The sequence below is a fragment of the Drosophila subobscura genome, chromosome J (assembly GCF_008121235.1).
Source record: "Drosophila subobscura isolate 14011-0131.10 chromosome J, UCBerk_Dsub_1.0, whole genome shotgun sequence".
Lineage (NCBI taxonomy): Eukaryota > Metazoa > Arthropoda > Insecta > Diptera > Drosophilidae > Drosophila > Drosophila subobscura.
The window spans coordinates 22,760,735-22,779,071 of NC_048532.1; the positions used below are offsets into that span (position 1 = coordinate 22,760,735).

Sequence of the window (18,337 nt, forward strand, 5' to 3'; positions counted from 1 at the left end):
TCCACGGTGGGTTACCCTACAAAAAGAAAAAAAATTCAACAAACGACAGGGGGAAATAAGCGGCAAGAATAATCATAATAATCACAGAAGCAGCAGCAGCAGTCGAGGAGGAGGAGCGTTCTCTCTCTCTTTGGCTCAAAACAATGCCTTGACTTTGTGTTTGTATTTAAATTATATGTTTAAAATGTATCTGAAAGATACAACTACGAAGGAGAAGGCAGGGAGCGGCGGCAGGGAGCAGAATAATGCAACAGACGCAGAGGCAGCAAGCAGTACGTCAGTTGCAGGCACAAAAATAGACATTTGCTTTTGTAAGATTACCGTTAGCATTTGCTGCAAGCAGAAGAAAAAGTGTGGCATGCCGCCTGCGCTTGGGAGGCCAACGGCAAGTTGTTGCTGTTGCTGCAGTGGGGGGTCGAAGCCGAAGCCGCAGCCAATGGCAGGCAGCTTTTTGTGTGATTAATGCCACAAAATTGAGCTGCCGCTGTGGTCGGTCTGTCTGTCTGGTTGTCTGCCTATCCGAAGTTCTTTATTGCCTCTCGTGGAGATACACAAAAGTATCTTCTGATTAAATTGAGCTTAAACTTGGCTGAGGCTTGTACTAAGTGTTAATCATCGCATTCGTTTAAGATATTTATGGGATGAGTAATTCAGGCAGCAATCGGAGACAATTTCAAAGGATTTTTCATTCAAGTTTTTATGTTTGGTTGAAGCAAATTGAAACCCCATTTAAATAGTACCTCTTACTAGCTCTTAATCATCGTTGAGTCTTGTGTTAATTGCGAAATTCAATTCAATATTCAATGAGTAATCGCAGTCCGGAAATATATTATCCACTTTGCATAGAGCAAAACCTGTTCTCGGGTGAAAGAGTTGGAGATTTTACTTTGGACTTTTACCTCGTAGTTCACCTTTCAAATTCTTTGGAAATGGCAACCCCTATAAATGGGTTTCTTCGCGGATTACTGGATGAAACACTGGGCTGTCAATCCAATGGAAACTTTCATTAAATCTATTAAGTTTCTGCCTGTCAATTGGCTTTTGCGGCCCACACTACACCGGCCTACTACAGGTTCTACAGGCACCAGGCGCCGCCAGTCTCTGCCTCGATCTAGGGCTCTGCTCTGCTCTGCTTTGTGTGTTGCAAGTGGCACGTGGTAACCATGGAAGGAGTCCATGGGAATCCAAGGCAGGCAGCCAGCCCACTGTGCGGTTGCAAACTTGTTAACGCAAATAAAACGACACTCGGTTATGTTGTGTCGTTTCTGTTCTGTTCTGGAGAGGCCTTAAAGTAGTTCATTATACTGTTGTCGCCGTATCTTTGTCGGTCTCTGTGTGTGTGTGAAATTAGCATGAGTAATGCCCAGCAGCAGCGGCAGCAGATACTTTCCGTGTCTGTATCTGCATGTGTGACTCTGTCTCTGAAGACTAGAACCCCGGGAACGGGAGAAGCCAAGCCGAGCCGAGCAGCCACTTGCCTGCCTGTGAGTTGAGTCTCACTTCATTGGCATTTTCTGTCTGCTCTGTCTGCGGCTGTGACTGTGGCTTTGGCTCTGACTGTGGCTGTGGTTGTGGTTTTGGCCAACTTATTGACTGACTGAATGGTTAACCGGTTTACAGATACAGATACAGATACAGCAACAGTTGCGGCCCATCAAACGTCACAGTTTTTCTTTTTATTTTATGTCTGGCTTAATCATAATTTTATTTTTGATTTTTATTTGACTTCGTTTTTGGAATTCCACTTAAATGACAAATGTTTTATTTTTTGGTTGCTATTTTTCTGCGAATTTGTTACGCTTTATCTAGTTTAATTTATGTTTTTTTGTCTATCCCTTCCCTGTCTCTCCCCATCTTCGTTCCTACTGCAGCTTCTTCTCCTCCCACTTCCGTTTTATTGATACTTTTGTTGTTGCTTCTCTACTGCGCTTTTAACGAGCGAATTTGCTTTTTATCAGCGCCCCAGCCACAGTGTCGTCTCCGTCTCCCCCTCTCTTGTGAGTCACTGCCAGCATGACTTGGTGATCCAGGGGGGGAGAAACTTTGCAAGGGGCCACCACATGTGGTGTTCCCTGTGGAACACGTACAAGTGCAACGTTTTTAACGGCTTTGATTTTGTGGGTGTGCAAACACAAAGAGAGCGAGAGAGAGAGAGAGCGATTTTGAACGTGGAAAAATTGGAATTGTGGAAGGAAACACCCAAATCTGTATAAATAACTTATTTTTAATCCCATTTAAAGTGCTTCCAGTATCCCAGCATCATGAATATCTCAAACAATGAATGAATCACTCAGAGAAACTCCCAAAAATAAACCATTTTGGGCATTTTGCTATGAATCAATTGACCAAAATCAACATTTGAACGAACCAACTCAAACACAGCAATCGCCAATCACAATTTCACGATCCCGTCACACGCATAAACGTGTTCCGCAATGTTCCGAAATGTTTATAAATATTTTTTTGGGGCTTGGCCTACCGTTAACTTTCGCCCACAACTTCCCCAAACGGGAAACGGGAGAACGGATCCATAGAACGGCGGCAGGCCTCCGCCACAGCCAGTTGTCATGCAATTAACATTTTCATAGCTGGGCGAACTCTGACCCAATTGTGGAAAAGAGAAGAGAGGAGGGGTAAGGGTGGAGTGGGAGTTGGAGACAGAGACAGAGAGGAACAAGTGCGGACAGAGACAATGCATATTTATGAGCGGCGGAGAAATGATAATAAAGCACGCAAGCAAATAAATATAAAGAGAAAAAAAGAGGAAGGAGGAGCTTTCAGTGGATCGAAGATTAAAATACCCTAACAGAATGGTCATTATAAAAATATGGGAATATATGTATATGACGAATGAAAGAAAACTGGCAAAAAACCAATGCAAATTTTTCCACAAAAACCAAGGCACTCCAATCTCCTCTCTTTTGAGTAGCAAGAGATCTAAATAAACATTAATATACCCTTCAAAAGGCAGGGTACATCAACAGAAACAATAATTGCTTTAGTTTTGTAGTTGTTTGTGCGCAGGCGCAGCCATCCAAGTCGGCTGGCTACATTGATACATGGGAAGGGGCACTGGCACTGATACTGGCACTGGCAATGCTGCAACACGACAAGCTGCTCAAAAAACATGCAAAGTACATTAAAGCCAATAAGTAAATGAAGCAGGAAACACAAAAGCAAAAGGCAAGGCACAGGCAGACACAGCAGCAGTCGGAGCAGCAGCAGCTGGAGCAGATGAGGAACGAAATAACTATAGACTTCAGACCCATAAAAAGGCCACACAATTAGCCGAACGGGCACACACAAGTACCCAAAAGTAGGGGCTGGCGCATAAAAGGCATCAACTGCTCCCCCAATATCACCACTTAAACCAGAGATAACCGGCACAGGCGACTAAGTGCCGAAATAAAGCAAAAGACAAGCCAAATACGTAGTCGAAGGTGAAGATACTCTGTAGATGGATCTAGGATTAGCTATCAATAGTTGGAGATAATTCTGTCCGTGATTCTGTAAACCCTTAAAATTGGTTGCCAACAGAAAGTCTTATCTGACGATTAAGTTTGTGTGATTTTCGTAGAATTTACGATTATAATCTAATCAAAAATTTCTGATATTTAATAACTATAAAAGTTGTTGCCGGAAATATTCTTAGCAGAATTTTTTTTCGTAATTCCCAAGTTCTTTCCTCAAATTTCTTATTGTACCCCCTAGAAATACCCCACTTTATAGGGCATACAACAACTAATTATTACGCAAATTTAATTTGTTGTAGACTTAAATTTAAAAACATTAACAGTCGCGCGATTCATTGACACGTTCGTCCAAGCATAGACGCAAGTGGGAAAGGGACAACACAAGAGAGTGGAGACCGGTGCGTGTGTGCGTGTGCGTGTGTGGAGACTGTAGAACTGGAGAGTAGCGGAGAACCAGAGCGGCGGCGGCAGGGATTAAAAAGATAACAACACACAGTCAGCGTCTGACAGAGTGCGTCAGCCTCCCCTCCCTCCTTTCTCTTTCGCACTTTGAGCATTTTTGTTGTTGCCAATTTCGGATGATGACTTCTCGCGCTCCTCTTCCACTCTCTCTCCTGTGTACTTTCTGCGCTAGAATGGAAGTGGAGTGGAGAGTGGAGAGACATTCTTCATCCCATTGTACTATATTTAGAGAGGTTCACTAACTTGTGTTGCTCTATCTCTCTCGCTCTTTCTCTTTGTGTTTCTACTTTTGGCTTTGTTTTCGCTTTAATTAAATCTCTAGCCCTGACACTTTATTCATTGACAAGGCAACCCCTAAGCCCCGACTGACACCTCTCCTCCCTCTGGTGGGTTTTGTGCAAAAAACAGCAACCAAAATGACAGAAATTTTTTCGCTAGCTTCAGCGGAATCTATGGGAATGGGGAAAGGCATCGAAAAAGGTGTACGAAAAAGAGAAGGGGGAACTAAAGAAATGAAGTGGTGGGCAGAGGGAAGTGCCAGTGTCAGAGAGGGGGCTGTGTGTGGGCACAAACGACCTTGGGGAAACGATGAGTTGGTCGAAGCCGCTCGAAGCTCTGCTAACTTATGCATTTTATAAGCATTGCTTCTCTCTCTCTCTCGCTGTCCATCTGTTTAGCTGTCCGTCCGCCGGAGTGTGGTGTGTGTCCGTCCGGAGTGTGGAGTGTTTCTGTGTGGGTTGCTGTTTTTTTTTTTTCTGGCATAAATTACGATTATACGCGGCGAGTGTGCCGCCGCTGCTGCTGATGGAACATGAAAATTTATCACTTTTTCAGAGTCAGAGGCGGCGTGTGAAATTTCTGCGGTCTGTTTAGAGATCTCCCCATTCCAATTCCAATTCCATGTCCATTCCCCGCCACTCGGCGATCCGGTCGAGTGAAACCACAAAAAACACTAACAATAACGGCGGACGAGCAAAGGTCAGGTTTTTCACTCGTTTTTTTGGAGCAGAAGTGAAGCAAATGTGAATATTATTTTGTTTATTTCCTTTGATTTCCTAATTGGTTAATTACGGAATACTGGGAAACCTAAAGAATCAGAAAAATAAACAAAACCCTAACGAAAAGGCATTTAAAGGCATTCCAGGAATCAGAGAGCTTTCACTGTGATAAAACCTCGCCGGAGGGAATCCCATATCCATTTCTGTTTGCCTCCAATCACTTTATGACTCACATTCTCTCATCAAATAAACAAAACTGTTGGCTACTCGTTTGCCACAGTGGCTTTCCTTCGCTGGATATTGTATTTGACCCACTTTTTTGCCACACAGCAACTCCCCCGTCTATAAACCGATTTCAATCTCATTTGATCAAATTGCCGCCCACAAATCATCCATCCATCGCTCTCTCTCTCTCTCTCTCTGTGTGTCGCTCCATCTCCTTTTGTCCCTTGCAATTGCGATAAGCAGGCATATCTGTGTTTGTTTGTTGTCCATTTGGTTACAAGGTTAACACTTTGGCAATGCCGTATGTAAATATTTCAATATTTTGCGGCCTGTCTGCCAGCCCAGCAATCCATTGATTAAATATGCAAACGAAGCATTTCGTTTCGTTCAATCTGTGAATCTTTCCCCTTTTTACTCCAACTCTCCTCTGGGCTCCCTTTTGGCTCTCCCATTTGGCTGATTACTCAGACATTTGTTTAATGGAATTTCATGATTCCTACAGATTTTTATGGCCACTTAACGGGGAGCATTCATGGTACAGTCGAACTTCTGCCACTGCCAACAGCATGTGGCAGGGAAAAGGCTAAGAAAATTGTTTATTTTTGGGTGAAACTGGGAAAGGTATTCGGTTAGATATTTGATTGATGTCTGCAGTTTGTTTTGATGTGTGCAATTTCAGTTATATTTGGATTTTTGTAGCCCTTGCCTTTGCCCATCCATCAAGATTTTACCTTGCAAATTTGATTTATGAAAGTATTATCGAAGTATTCTAGTTATTGGGGAATAAATTGCAGCTTCCCCCTGGGGCAAGTTTCCCTGTGGCTGTTGTATTTTGCCTGCTTTTAATATTAATGTCTAAATTTTTCCACTGGCGCTGCTTAGGCTTTTGTGGCTGCTGAACAATTAATTTATGAGTGAAAGTTGTGTTAGTTTATTTTGCATGCATAATTTGCTGCAACAGAGCAAAGTCTTTGTCTTGCCACCGGAGGAGGAGACGCCACAAAAGGGAATTGAACTTCTATCTAACTTCCATAATGAATGAATGAATGGAATGAATGCCCCATGCCACCAGGCATGTTTATGGCCGCCGGCTGATGCTGGTTGCAGTCATTGCCAGTCGACGTTGTCGTTGTCTCTTATCTGTAAAGAGTAGAGGAGGAGGCACAGGAGAGGGATGGGGGGACACTGGCTTCCATGTGACATGTGACATCGGAATATATATATTTTATTGTTCCATGTAATTGTACGAACAATGAAAAGAGTAAAAGAGAAAGACAGAAAGAGAGACAGAGCGACAGAGAGACAGAGACAGAGAAAGGGACCCGGTTGACCCGCAGTCAGCGTGTTGCGGTTGTTCCCGGCCGATTTGATAGGGGGGGATTTTATCATCTCGTCTGGGAATCACTCTCTCTGCAGCTACAGCTACAGCTACAGCTACAGCTACAGCTCCATCTCCTTCCATCTTTCCTGCTTAATTCATTTAATTTCCAATTACCAAAATGTGAACTCCATTTGACAGCAAAACAGATGAGAGGAGGCAGGGAGGAAGTAGAGTGCAGAGTGGCTTCTCTCTCAATTAATTAGAATAAAACCGAGCACACACACACACACACCCCCCTAACCCCCTAACCCCTATACAAAAGGGAGCGAAACGGAAAGGAAACCGGAAATTGTTGACACGCAAAAAGTGACGTCATTATCAGCACACATTCCTCGCTTTTGATGGGCTCCTCCCCCTGCTCTCCCATAAAAATATAAAATAAATTTGTACACCAAATAAATTATTATCTTTTGACACAATTTCCCAGCCCGTGTGCTCGCTGCGGCTTATCTTTTTCGCACAAATAAACGGTACTTCAGTCCCGTCAACAATGGAAATAGATTCAATGACTCAATGGCTCAAATGTGCGGAAATTTCAAGGTATACTTCAGAGTGGGGAACACAAATGCCCATGGAACCCACTGATAAGAGAGCGCCCCTGATGACAGACATGCTAAATTGTTGAATAAATCAAATGAATCAACGATAATTGTGAGCGGTAATTGGGGAATTAGTTTTGGGTGTGAATAGGGGGAATTATCTGAGGTCGAATAGGGGTAAATATTGAAGCTTAAGTAGGAGTAAATATTCGAGGCGGAATACGGAGTGAAACGGATTCAAAAGTTTCAAAACGGAACTGATTTTTACATGAAATTTGAGGACTAATCAAGTTGAATCTTTCCCAGCCATTCCTTGTTGCCTTTGGCCATTGTCTGTGGCTGTGGCACCACACCTGTGAGTGCTGCCGCATGCCGCACCACTCGATTGAGTAACCCAACAAAAGGAAGCAAATACCACAGTTGCCCCACTCCTCCAGCCCGACTTGGGCGCACTCTCGTTGGGCTTTTGTTGTGTGTGGGGCATGTTAATTGTGGCAGCAATCTTGGAGCTGCTGCTGCTCCCACACACGTGTGCACCGCAATTCAATTACAACACTGGCCAAGATACAAAGATACACGAGAAATGAGATACAACAGAAGAAAAAAACGCATAAAAAAACCTCAGCAGACGGCAGACGGCAGCAGCAGCAGCACCACGCCCGTGCGATGCGTCAAATGGTAGGCAGCAACTGGAGACACCAGCCACCAAAAGCAAGACCAAAACACCCAACATGTGGCAGGGGCAACAGCCTCCAGCTATTGCCTGTCTGCGCTTGCCTATTGCCTGCCTGCCCCACTGGCCCACTGGCAGTGCCACCACCGAATGGTGGCACAAACTGTGGCAGCAGCAGCCAGCAGCTGCGTTTTTGGCCAACTTACGCAACTTGCATTGGGTGCCCAGTTTTTGTTCAGCTGTTTTTTCGCTTTTTTGTCGATCAGTTTGCAAATTTGTAGACTCGATTTGAGAGGTGATTAAGAGGGGGCAGGAGAGGGCAAACGGAAGGTTGAATGCTCATCAATTACCAATTTGTTGATCGCTAGATTCATTCGTTAATTAACTTGGCAATCAGAATGTGTTTTTTCTCCTTCCCTCTCTATTTCTATGGAATGCCTAACCCTCCATTGGGGAGTATCTGTAGCTGTATCTTTTTTGGCTACCATATCCGACTGTATCTGTGTGTATCTGTGTGTCTGTGCGCGGTCTTAATGCCTGCAGCTGCCTCATAAAATCGTAAATTGAATGCCGAAATAGTGCTTGAAATTTGTTTAAATTTATCGCCGCATTTGGACCGGAGTATTTCAAAGTATTTTTTAACTGTTTTCCCGTGGCTGCTGCTGCTGCTGCTGCATGTCTGTGGGTCAAAGGTTACCTGCTAGTACTGGAACTACTCACCCACTCTCTCCCGTTCAGTCTGGGCTCCCTTTGCCATGCTTTCATTGAACCACTTAACAGGCTTTTTAGCACTTGGCTGAATTTTCATTAAATTGAATTTTAGAACCAGCCAGCGGCAGGCAAAGGGGCCGATTGGATGGCGGGGAGCAGAGTGTAGTGCAGAGTGCTGTCTGGAGTGGAGTCTGGGGTGTTCGGGGGAGCTTCTGGTTCGGGTTCGGGTTCGGGACTCAAGTGGAAACACACACAGTTCAAAGTGTTGGCGCAGGGGTCGGTGTTTTAGTTGTTGCCTCCACTCCCACCTCCACCTGCTGACGGCTAACCCAGTTAGCAAACGGCAAACACACTTTTTGTTTGATGTCCCAGTTTTTCCCTTTTTTATTTGAGCCACAAAGTGGGTGGGAAATGGGGGTTCTTCGGTGCAGGCAAATGTGTTTTTGGCTTAAATATTAACCGGCCAAAACGACAGTCGACAGTCGTCTAGACATCGGAGTATTTACTAGCAAAATAATGGAACTTTAAATGGGAATGTTAATTGTAACTAAACTATTTTGTGCACTGATTTTGTATGGGAGGTTCTTCGACAGATAAAGCTTGAATCTAAGTCACAGTTTTCCCCACATATTCCCCATATGTAGCTAATCTTTCATTCTTTAATTTATAATTTCACAATTCCTTGCAATTTCCCATTCTTACTTACATTGTAAGTAGTTTCTAGATAAGATTTATGGCACATCCATACATTTATTGTAACATTTATAGGGTTTATTCCAGGGCACTTGATGTGGCAATGAAATACAATAGTGGCCGTGGGGGATTTATTTCAACTCTTTTATTGCTCCTCTGTTCCGGTCTTGCATTCCTTCGTTTCGAGATAACAAAAGGCTCTCCCTTCCACACTCTATTGTGGTATATTTTATACCTTCGATTGCCAAGCAATTTCTTTAGGTGAATCGGATCTAATCTGGTCTTTCCTAGCCCATAAATGCTATGCATTTTTAGTTGGCTTATGTTCCCTCCTTTGATCATATTTTATTTGCATTTTGTGGCTTTATTTCTAGCGATTCTCCTTCTTTGTAGCTCTTCCATTTCCTTTCCCAGTCTTAGCTATTCGTAGTACTATCATCTCTTATATGTGATTCCATTTCCTCATCCACACATGTTTTCCTCTCTCTCCGTTCACTCTGGAACTATTTTCTGGTGTTATCTCTAAGCGGAACAATCATATTACTCTCTGTGTCTCTCTCGCTCTTTCACTGCTTTCCTCATCCTCTCTATGTACACTCGATTATTTCTTTCCTTTTTCCCTTTTTCCTCAACTTTCTTGCTAAGTTTCTAGAGTTTTCCATGCTCCAAAGTTCGAACAAAACATGAAAAACATGTCCAAAAGTTTACATTTTTTTGGGGGCACTTTTTACTGGGAGTTAGCGGCACTTGACTGCATTTTTCTTCTCTTATAAAATGTCAAATTTCCATCTCTTGAGTTTTATATTTACTTTTGCTTCCTCCCTCTGCCCTGTCACCACCTCCTCCGCCCCTGCTCTTATTCTTTCCCTCTCTCTATCTCTTTATTCTCTTATCACGCGGCACGCAGTGGAAAAAAATGCATTTTTTCTGTCAACGTCAGCTGCGACTGCATTTTCTGTATCTTTTTTTTGCCTTTGGCTTACATTTTTTTTTGCAACATTTTTCTGGGGCGTAGAAGGCAGCTTGGAGAGGGGTGCGAAGGGGTCTTGGGGCGTCGGACAATGCGTTTTGGCATCTTACGTACACGAATCACGATCCAAATCATTTTTTTCTGAGGGAATCTGAATACGATTATGAATATGAATGCGATTATGATTACGAGTGCGAGTATGTGTGTGTGTGTGTGTGTGTGTGTGTGTTTAAATATGAGAATAATTTGCTGTCTGATTATGCAGTTTTTGTTTTCTGTCTTTCTATATGCATTATGTACACATAAATCTTCCTTTGTGTTTGTTGGGGCTCTCCTCTGTATGGGTATAATTTCATCGAGTTGATTGTTTGCCTTCTGCTTTGATTTTAGTTGGATTTTTGTGTTGGAAATTGTAAACCATCTTTCAGGGGAGTCGCCATAGGTAGGCAAATCCAAACCCAAATCGTGGGGACAGCTGCACTCCACTTCACAGAAGAGAGGAGAGCCCCAGAGCCAAGCCCCACCACTGCCACACGATGCCCATTCCATTCCATTCCGTTCCGTTCCGTTCCATTCTCCAATATGAAACGATCCGCGCTCCTCTTTTTGCTTCCCTCTCTCCCCCTCCTTTGTTGACTTTACCTTTGAAAAGATTTTCACATTTGTTGTTGTTGTTGTGTTTGTTGATTATTTGTACAAATTCAGCGATTTCTTTGTGGAGAGGAGGAGGGAGAGCTTTGGCTTTTCCATAAATGCATGGCATATGCCTTTTTGGGTTTGCTTTTGGCTTTTGTTTATTTGTCTCACTCTCCCCCTCTCTCTCTCTCTATATGCTTTAAAGCTTTGTGGAGTGGGGCACTTCTTGTCTCCAAAATGATTCACAAATATTTTTCCATAGTATTTTTATTGCCGCAATCAACCAATCGACCAATTTCCATCGGACTTTAAGTCTTTCATTTGGCCATCAAAATGATGACAAACAAACATTTCCTGCTAACCGAAACAAACACCGCGCCACACCACACACCTGCAACGTGCAACGTGCAGCGTGCATGCCACTCCCCTCCGCCTCCTTTTAATGGCCTGCCTAATCGATTTCTCCTCTCGTTCTGGACAATTTTCTGTGTCGTTTTTCAGGCTCCATTAGTGCATGTCATTAATTTGCATAGTGAATCTGCCCATTGCTGTTGCTGTTGCTGTTGCTGTTGCATGCCACAACAGTTAGAGTCAGCGATGCAACGATGTGGTTGCTGCTGCCACAAGTTGCAAGATTTTAATGATGCTTCCAGGCATTCTGCCCGTTTGGCTGCGTTTTTAAATAACATTTTGATCGAATCTTCACCAGCCACGGAGTAACGCCTTGTTTTGGCAATCAATAAGTGAGGATTGAGCTGGGTAGCAACGAATATTGGGAATACTCTAGGGAATTGGGAGGAGAGATCCTCTGGAAAAAGAGAACACTCCTTAGGAAACAGCGAAAATTCAATTATTAGTATTAATATATAACTGAAATGTGTGTTGTAAATGTAATCCCATTTATTTTGAAGTAGAAAATCTGCTCAGCAGAGATTTTCCTTACTCGCAATCAAAATTTGATCCATAAGCCAAGTCCCCAAGTCCAAGCCAATTCCCCTACGAATATTCCCTCCTTGCCAAAGTGAAAGATGTAGAGGAAGCCAACGGGCAAAGCATGTCTCGTACACATCCTATAGATAGATACACAGATAGTTAGATTGGCAGATAGATGGGTTAGATGGATGGTCTGTGGCACATCATCAGGCATGACCGTCACATCGGCACATCGGCGGGGCCTATCGTCACTTAAATTGCTATCATCTCTCGTTAAGCATTCTGATTTATGGCTGAGAATGGGGCACCAGCTGGAGAGACTGGGGAGATGCTTGCTGCTCACTCACTCAATTAAAACTGTATTAAATGTAAAGTGACTTGAAAAGCGGCTTAAAGACGACACGACAAGACAAGACAGCGACAGCACCAGCCACAGCCACAGCCCCAGAGCCATCCATTCTCTAGAGGATGCAGCATCTAATCGGAGCGTGGAACAGGCAGACAACCCGGTAACCGGTTGGTCAGGACAACTCAATTTCTTGGCTAAAAGCTGGGCTAAAACGGGCTTAGAGCAGGGGCGGAGCGGAGGGTACCTGTGGCACAAAAAACAATTTGCAAGTTTTTGATTAAAGTGGCAACTAATTGAAACTGCAGGTACGCCGGGCAATTGTTTGGGGTTGGATGGACAGCCAGAGCATCGACTACGTGACTACGTGGAGAATGTTGGGGAGAGTCAGCTGCAAAATAAATCATTCTATAATCAATTGAAAAATGGCTAAATAATTTGAGAAAATTAAAGATGGAGCGAAGAATATTAATTCTTTAAGGGGAAAGTTCTTTGCCTTTCGGTTACTCATCTTCCAGCTATTCCAAGGGGCAGAGCTTAAGTTTCTCCAGCTAGGGACTCACTCCCTCGACTTTAGACGAGTTCTCTTCAACGTTCTTGGAGCAGAAAACAGGTTGAGATCATCCTCTAGTGTGGCTCCTTTTTGCACTTCTCTTTCTGCTTTGATTCCCGCCTCTTAGTCACCGTTTAAAAGGTTCCAAACAAGTATGGATCTTCGCTGTAAAGAATCTTCCCGCAGTTCCCCCTGCGATTAGTCACTGCATCTGGTAGCTGGCATTGAGAGCGGGAGAGAGAGAGGGAAACACTCGTACTATTTGTGGCCTGATGTTTACCTAAAATACTTGACACTCTGATTGAGGAGCAGACACACATTAGCACACTTGAGGTTGATGCCACCTCCAGCAGCAGCACATGCACCTGCAACCTTCTCCTTTCAGCCTGCACTCCAGACAGAGTCGCTGCTCCTGCTCCCCCCACTTCTCGTTTCCCCTATGTGAGTGCCTTCTATTGTTTGATTTCTTACTATATATTGTTGTGCCTGTTGGCTGTGGCTGTGGCTATGGCTTTTGTTTAAATAATCACTTTTCATGCGTCGCAGTTTGTTGTCGCTGCCTCCGTCTGCGCCGCCTGTCTGTGGGGTGCAGTGTGGCGGTGGCAGACGCCTTCATGGCCATCAGTAACGTCATCGACATCGACATCGACATCAACATCGGCAATCGTCGGGGTCTCTGTGTGGTCTCTGGAAGTGCATTAAACAGCCTTCAATGCCGCAATAACAAAACGTTTTTAAAGCAATGAAAAATACACACCCTTCCCCTGCCCATGCCTCCCACATTTGACCTCGATCTTTGCCCCCCACAAAAGATTAAACCAAAAGCTCAAACAAAGACTCAACTTTCTCCATCTGCTTGCAGGGCCGTCACACAAAGACTGGACAATTGGCTGCCATAAAGGTGATGGATGTCACCGAGGACGAGGAGGAGGAGATCAAGCTGGAGATCAACGTGTTGAAGAAATACTCAAATCATCGCAACATTGCCACCTACTATGGGGCGTTCATTAAGAAGTCGCCGCCCGGCAAGGACGACCAGCTGTGGCTGGTGATGGAGTACTGTGGCGCTGGCTCTGTCACGGATCTGGTGAAATCCACCAAGGGACAGAGCCTCAAGGAGGAGTGGATCGCCTACATATGCCGCGAGATACTGCGCGGCCTCAGCTACTTGCACTCGAACAAAGTCATCCATCGGGACATCAAGGGCCAGAACGTTCTGCTCACAGACAACGCAGAGGTGAAGCTGGTGGACTTTGGTGTCTCCGCGCAGCTGGACCGCACGATAGGCAGAAGGAATACATTCATTGGTGAGTCATTCGGTGGACTCTCTGTGGGATTAAACCTGACTCTCTCCGCTGCCTACAGGTACTCCCTATTGGATGGCGCCGGAGGTCATTGCCTGCGACGAGAATCCCGATGCCACATACGACAATCGCTCGGACCTGTGGTCGCTGGGGATCACTGCCTTGGAGATGGCTGAGTCACAGCCGCCGCTGTGCGATCTGCATCCGATGCGCGCCCTCTTCTTGATTCCACGCAACTCGCCGCCGCGCCTCAAATCGAAGAAGTGGTCCAAGAAATTCCACGGATTCATTGACACGGTGTTGGGTGAGTCACCCCACAGAAACCCAACTGAAAGGCAACTCCCAAGCTAATCCTTTGGCGCTCTTTACCGTTTACAGTGAAGGACTACCATCAGCGGCCTTATACCGAGAATCTGCTGAAGCATGGCTTCATCAAGGACCAGCCGACGGACCGGCAGGTGCGCATCCAGCTGAAGGACCACATCGATCGCTGCAAGAAGCGCAAGCAGGAGAAGGAGCGCGAGGACTATCGCTACTCGGGCAGCGACAACGACGACGATGAGCCGCAGCTGGCGGGCGAGCATAGCTCCATTGTCCAGGCCCCGGGCGGCGACACCTTGCGCCGCAACTTCCAGCAGATCCAGGAGGGTCGGCTCGCGGCCGAGCAGCAGCAGCAGCACCACCAGCTGATGGCCCACGCCCATGCGCAGGCAGCGGCCGATCATGCGGCCGCCCAGGCGCAGTTGCACCAGCAACAGCAGCGCCAGGCAGCCGCGGCGGCGGCGGCAGCCGAGGCCCACGTGGCAGCGGCATTTGCAGCGCAACAGGCACAGGCACAGGCGCAGGCAGCCGCGCAACAACAGCAGCAGCAGCAGGCACAGGCGCAGCAGCAGGCACAGGCGCAGCAGCCGCAGGCAAACCGACAGCAGAAACCGCCATCGGTAGGAGCAGCCAGAGCCCGAAGTAGAACCTCGACTTAATCTCTCTCTTGTTTGGTTTGTGCAGCGTCAGCAGATCGAGGAGCCAGGCCCGCCGGCAAGGCCACAAATCCCACAGCGTCTGATTGTGGTGCCAGATCCACCGCATGCCAATCGGCCATTGCCACCGACCCCGAAGTGTGGCGGAGGAGGAGGAGGAGGCGATCAGCCAGCGGGTCAGACGCCACAGCAGCAGCAGCGCAATTCGCAGAATAACTTCAAGCCATCGGTGCGTATCGGTAGAAGGCGATTAACGCAGGGGAAACTCTCAGAGATAAGCAGGAGGAGAAGGGAGCCCCGCCCCATCCCTGATAGATCTGCTCCCAGAGCAATGACTCTAGCAAAAAGAAGAGCTTAAGAGCTCTCTCGATAGTTCCTCCCTTTCATGTATCTGCATCTGCATATCACGCTCCCCCGCCCCGTAATGTTTGCGTCCCCCCATTCAGAAGTAGTTTCGATCTTTTATGTTTCCGTCGCTATCATAAGTAATCCCCGAATATTTCTTATTCTTCCTTTATTTTCATGTACAAATATGCAATCTATGTATGAATATCTCTCTCCATCGATTTATGATTTATGCTCATCAATATTTAACCCCGTTGTCCCCCGTTGCCCGTTGCCGTCGCTCGTATCGTAAATCCAACGTATGATTTTCCAACACACAACAAAATACACACGAAACACACAACAACAAATAAACAACAACAGTTACCACCAAGGAGACCTGAGGTATGTCTGTCCAGCGATTTTCAGTTGAGGAAGCCGCCAACGCTGCCGCCGCCTGTTTTGCATTTGTTCTTTTTCTTTTGTTTCCTGTTTTTGCGTTTAACTGCTTGAATTTTCCCTATACATAAACTGTAGTGTACATTTTCCATTGATGTGTGAAGTGCGTTGGAGAACCTGCAGTTTGGGAGAGACTCCAGAGATCTATGGGGAAATCAATGTATTTATCCCACTCTCCAAAGTTCTACAACACACTTCACATAATGATTGTTTTCCATCCAACTGTAATACCCTCCATCCTCTCGAACCCCGTTTTGAAATCACATTCAAAATTCATCGAAAACTTGATGGAGGTACACAAAACACTCGTAACCCACCCGTAATACGCCCCAAAACAAAATACAAAAAACACTTTTGCACGTGCCACTAATACCACCCAACAAATCGTAACAATTGAGACCAAAATCAACCAAAAACTAATCCTTAAAGTAGCAGAGAATGGAGTTGACTTTCAACTAACTTTTAGCAGAGTTTTCTCTGTGATTCTAAGCCCCAACTAATGTTCTAAAGATCCACTAACGAAGCTTTCTAATCAAAAAACTGTTCCATTAAGGCAATGATTGTAATTATAGAACGAAAGAGAGTGGGTTCGTAAGCTGTTTCTATGCGTTTAATAATTGCTCTGCTGATTTTCCTGCATCTGAAGCTAAATTTCTAACGGAATCTTTGTGCCTGTAAATCCCTACAAATTTCTAACCGAATCTTGGAACCTCTGTAGTCCACAATCTGTTCTGTAGTGCGACAAGCTTTTGCTCGCTTTCTGTATCTATAAGAAAGAAACTCTTATGCTGAAGGAAAATCAATCTAATTCTCAATTATATTTCGTTCCCCCATTCCCCCCCCAATACGATAAACAAACAAACAAAAACTGTGGTATTATGTGCAATCTACACACACAAACACACACACACGACACACACACAACACACACGAAAATCCTGCAAACAAAACCGAAAACAACCGAAACAAATCCAAACAAATGTACTATATAAAACTGTAGGATCATTTGGATGTGTTAGCGGCACAATTAAATGAATTGGGCGTGGTCTCCTCTCAACAGCCGCAGCCACAGACAGCAGCAGCAGCAGCTGGAGCCGGAGCCGGAGGTGCAGCCGGTGCAGGGGTACAGCAGCAGGCGGCCCAACCGGAGGCGCCACCACGCAGCAACCGGGGGTCGGGGTCCGCCTCGGGTGGCGGCGGCATAGGATCATCCGCATCGAAGCCAGCCGCCGTGCTGCCACAGCAGTCCAACAATCATCTGGGACAGCCCGTGAACCCGTTGGATCCGTTGGACAGCAGCGATTCGGACAGCGAGCCGGATGAGCCGAACGATCGTGCCCGAAACGATGGCACACTGTTGGCCAGCGATCCGCCCAAGCCACTGTAAGTATCACACACACACACACACACATACACACACAAAGAAGGGGGCGTGAAAGAGTAAAGCAAGAAGAAGCCATTCGAAAGTAGATCACGTATCAATCATCTGTCTCTCTCTCTCTATATACTAACCCAAACTTCACAACATTCTTGTCTCTCACTTGTTTAAACGATCCATTTTACACCCGCAACACCCTGAACCGATCCCAAATCGCACCAAAAACCACCTCCAACATACTCCCCATAACAATCCACTACAATCCTTTATCAATCCACCAAAAACTCACACTAAAATCCCACCTGAAATCCCTGTTCCCCATCCCATTCATTTTCATTCATCAACCGAAACGATTTGCCGCCCCTTTTTTGTTGTTTTTCGTTTGGTTTTCCGTTTTGTTCAGACCCGAATTTTCATATAGGCCTGGTCTGGGACCCGTCTCCGAGGACGGCAACACGACAACGCCCCTTGGCAGCCATGGCAGCGGAGGGCCACCGAATCGGCCACTGCCACCAACGCCCGATGACGATGATCAGGCAGGAGATCGTACGCTGATCATGAAGCGCGTAAGTACTTTTGGAATAAGTTCAGAACATGCCGAGAAAACCGATCTATACTTTCTTTATTTCTACATATGTACGATGTACGATATATCGAGTACGATTCTTTCGTTTTAGTTTAGTTTTTAGTTTCGTATTGATTTAAATGAGATGACAATGAATATCGGGGGTGAAGATCAGTGGAAGATATAGGCCAGGCCCCGCCCCGCCCCGCCCCGAGTCGCTTACGCGATTGTACAAATTGTAAACTATATAGCTTTTGTAGGGTTAAAGGAGCAACCTAATCAATATAAACAATCCAAAAACAATCAATTAAGAGTAATATAAATCTAAGTTTTTTTTCCCGACTTTTGGTTGCGGTTTCCCCTTTCCTTTCTTAGAGCAAACTTTGATTATTTTCATTTAAGATTTAGCTTAAAATATATTTCTTCTACTCACTAAATTTTGATCAGAAATAATATTTTATTTTTTAATTCATTTTTTCCACATATACTTTTGAGTAAAACAAAACAAAAACAGTGTGAAATCTTTTTCGTGAATTATTCTTTGGAAGCAAACATTTTTGATTACGTTTTTCTGTGTGTGTGTACAAGTATTTATTTATTTATCGATTGTGCAAATAATGTGTGATCTTTGCATCTATACAAATAATGTATCTGTATCTATACATATCTATCTATGTATCTGCATTATATGCACTGGTGCGTATCGAATGTTTTACACCGATCGAAGCCACTCGTCG

General features: G+C 45.0%; 1 protein-coding gene across 14 annotated transcripts in view; it reads left to right on the forward strand.

Moving 5' to 3' along the window:
- LOC117895793 (serine/threonine-protein kinase mig-15) overlaps nt 1–18,337 on the forward strand; it is a 35,000-nt gene that overhangs the window by 7,501 nt on the left and 9,162 nt on the right. For 6 of the 14 annotated variants that reach the window (XM_034803695.1, XM_034803696.1, XM_034803697.1 and 3 more), the window contains 7 exons: nt 13,456–13,900; nt 13,959–14,201; nt 14,276–14,838; nt 14,903–15,103; nt 15,583–15,603; nt 16,658–17,040; nt 17,439–17,601. In XM_034803695.1, coding sequence (XP_034659586.1) covers nt 13,456–13,900; nt 13,959–14,201; nt 14,276–14,838; nt 14,903–15,103; nt 15,583–15,603; nt 16,658–17,040; nt 17,439–17,601 — 2,019 coding nt within the window. The remainder of the gene's footprint in view (nt 1–13,455; nt 13,901–13,958; nt 14,202–14,275; nt 14,839–14,902; nt 15,104–15,582; nt 15,604–16,657; nt 17,041–17,438; nt 17,602–18,337) is intronic. The other 8 variants (XM_034803698.1, XM_034803709.1, XM_034803706.1 and 5 more) reach the window with 4 other exon arrangements.